The sequence below is a fragment of the Halyomorpha halys genome, unplaced genomic scaffold, assembly GCF_000696795.3.
Source record: "Halyomorpha halys isolate HHAL.00 unplaced genomic scaffold, Hhal_1.1 Scaffold673.1, whole genome shotgun sequence".
NCBI classification, from domain to species: domain Eukaryota; kingdom Metazoa; phylum Arthropoda; class Insecta; order Hemiptera; family Pentatomidae; genus Halyomorpha; species Halyomorpha halys.
Window position 1 is genome coordinate 237,245 of NW_027114803.1, and position 1,589 is coordinate 238,833.

The 1,589-nt window shown below is 31.3% G+C and overlaps 1 protein-coding gene across 1 annotated transcript in view; it reads left to right on the forward strand.

The window, feature by feature from the left end:
* Positions 1-1,589, forward strand: part of LOC106685251 (myosin-11) — a gene marked incomplete in the record, with an annotated part of 27,779 nt that overhangs the window by 18,125 nt on the left and 8,065 nt on the right. Inside the window, 1 exon segment of the mRNA XM_067051908.1 lies at positions 1,040-1,431. Coding sequence (XP_066908009.1) covers positions 1,040-1,431 — 392 coding nt within the window.

Consider the following 1,589-nt stretch of genomic DNA (forward strand, 5'->3'; position numbering starts at 1 on the left):
AAGTTAAATTTCCTTTATTTTGAGTGTTGGCAGACATATTTACGTCTTATTAATCTAGAGATATATGTTTTCAAAAAACCAACATTTTATACGAACAACTATAAATTAACATTTTGTGACTTTATTTTGTCAAATATCATAAAAACTACTACTCCTACAAAGATAAACAAGATTAACTATTTTGTAGTAAATTTAACTAGCTTTAATTTGAGCGCTGGCAAACATCTGTATGTCCAATGGTATCTGAAATAAAGTTTTTTATAAATTAAATTTATTGTCCGAACAACTATAAATCAATTTATGTTTGCAAATATCATGAAAACTACTATTCATACGAAGATAAAGGTCATAAACTTATTTATAGTCCATCAAACTAGCTTTAATTTGAGTGCTAATAGACATCTGTACGTCTCATAGTTCCTGAGATATAGATTTCTCAAAATAAATTAGCTAACTACTAATCTTTCAGAAGATTTTTAAGAAATTTTGCTTTTAAACAGCTATATCTTGAGGACTATTGGACGTAAATAGCTCTTTTAGGGCTAATATTTCGGCAAATTTACTCTTCTTTAAATAATGTTCTCTTAGAGTTTCTAGTGTTGTTGGTAGTTTTTAAGATATAGACCTTCGAATGAAAAATTAATGTTTTAAAGGTTCTGGAACAGCCGCCATTTCCCCCCCCCCTACCTATAATTGCAGACTCATCAATTTTGACTAGTAATTATACATAGTTTTCATTAAAGTAATCAAAAATTGGGGTAAGATAACTGCCTTTTTTTTACCGGCTCTTGTACTATTAGGCCACCACTGTAGTATTGTTGTGGCAAATAATCCTACTAGCTGATGTTTCACCATATAAACATTACCACAAGTATAATCCCCTTTTGTTTTGAACCAAAACATACTTCTAATGTAATTAAATCTATTAAATGTCTAACTAACAAAATATTTACATCTTAATTAATATATATGGAGTTAACAGTAGTCATAAAATTTAATCATCAATCTTGAAACGAGTACGAATCTTTTTTTTTTAAAGGTTTATCAAAGAGGAAGAAGCAGTCAGAGAGGAAATAGACATGACAGCAGAAAATATACAAAAATTAAAAGCTGCTCACGACGAAATAAAGCAAACTATGCTTTCTGATTTGCACTTCTTCCTGAACATGAAGAGACTCCTATGGATGGTCGAAATCGGAAAGCCCGAAACAGTCTTCGATACGCTGGAGGATGAAGAGAATGAGAGTATTGAGAATACTAAAGATATTAAAGATAAGGATGGTAAGGATCAAAACGAGGACGATCCTTTCGGTTTGTTCAACAATGTTGATGAACCCAAGAGTCCAGGAGATACCAAGGGGAGTCAGGCGGAGAACTCGACTCATAGGGGAGATGACAGCAGTCAATGCGAAACTGATACCGAGGATATACGTGAGTAAATGATTAAGTTTTAAATTTTATTATTTTTCCTTCCCATTATAATTTAATATAAATAAGGAAGAGAATCGATCTGCCGATAATGATCAAACATGATTCATAGTTAACGCATGCGAACAAAAGAGTAGTGTAACATTTTATATATTTATATA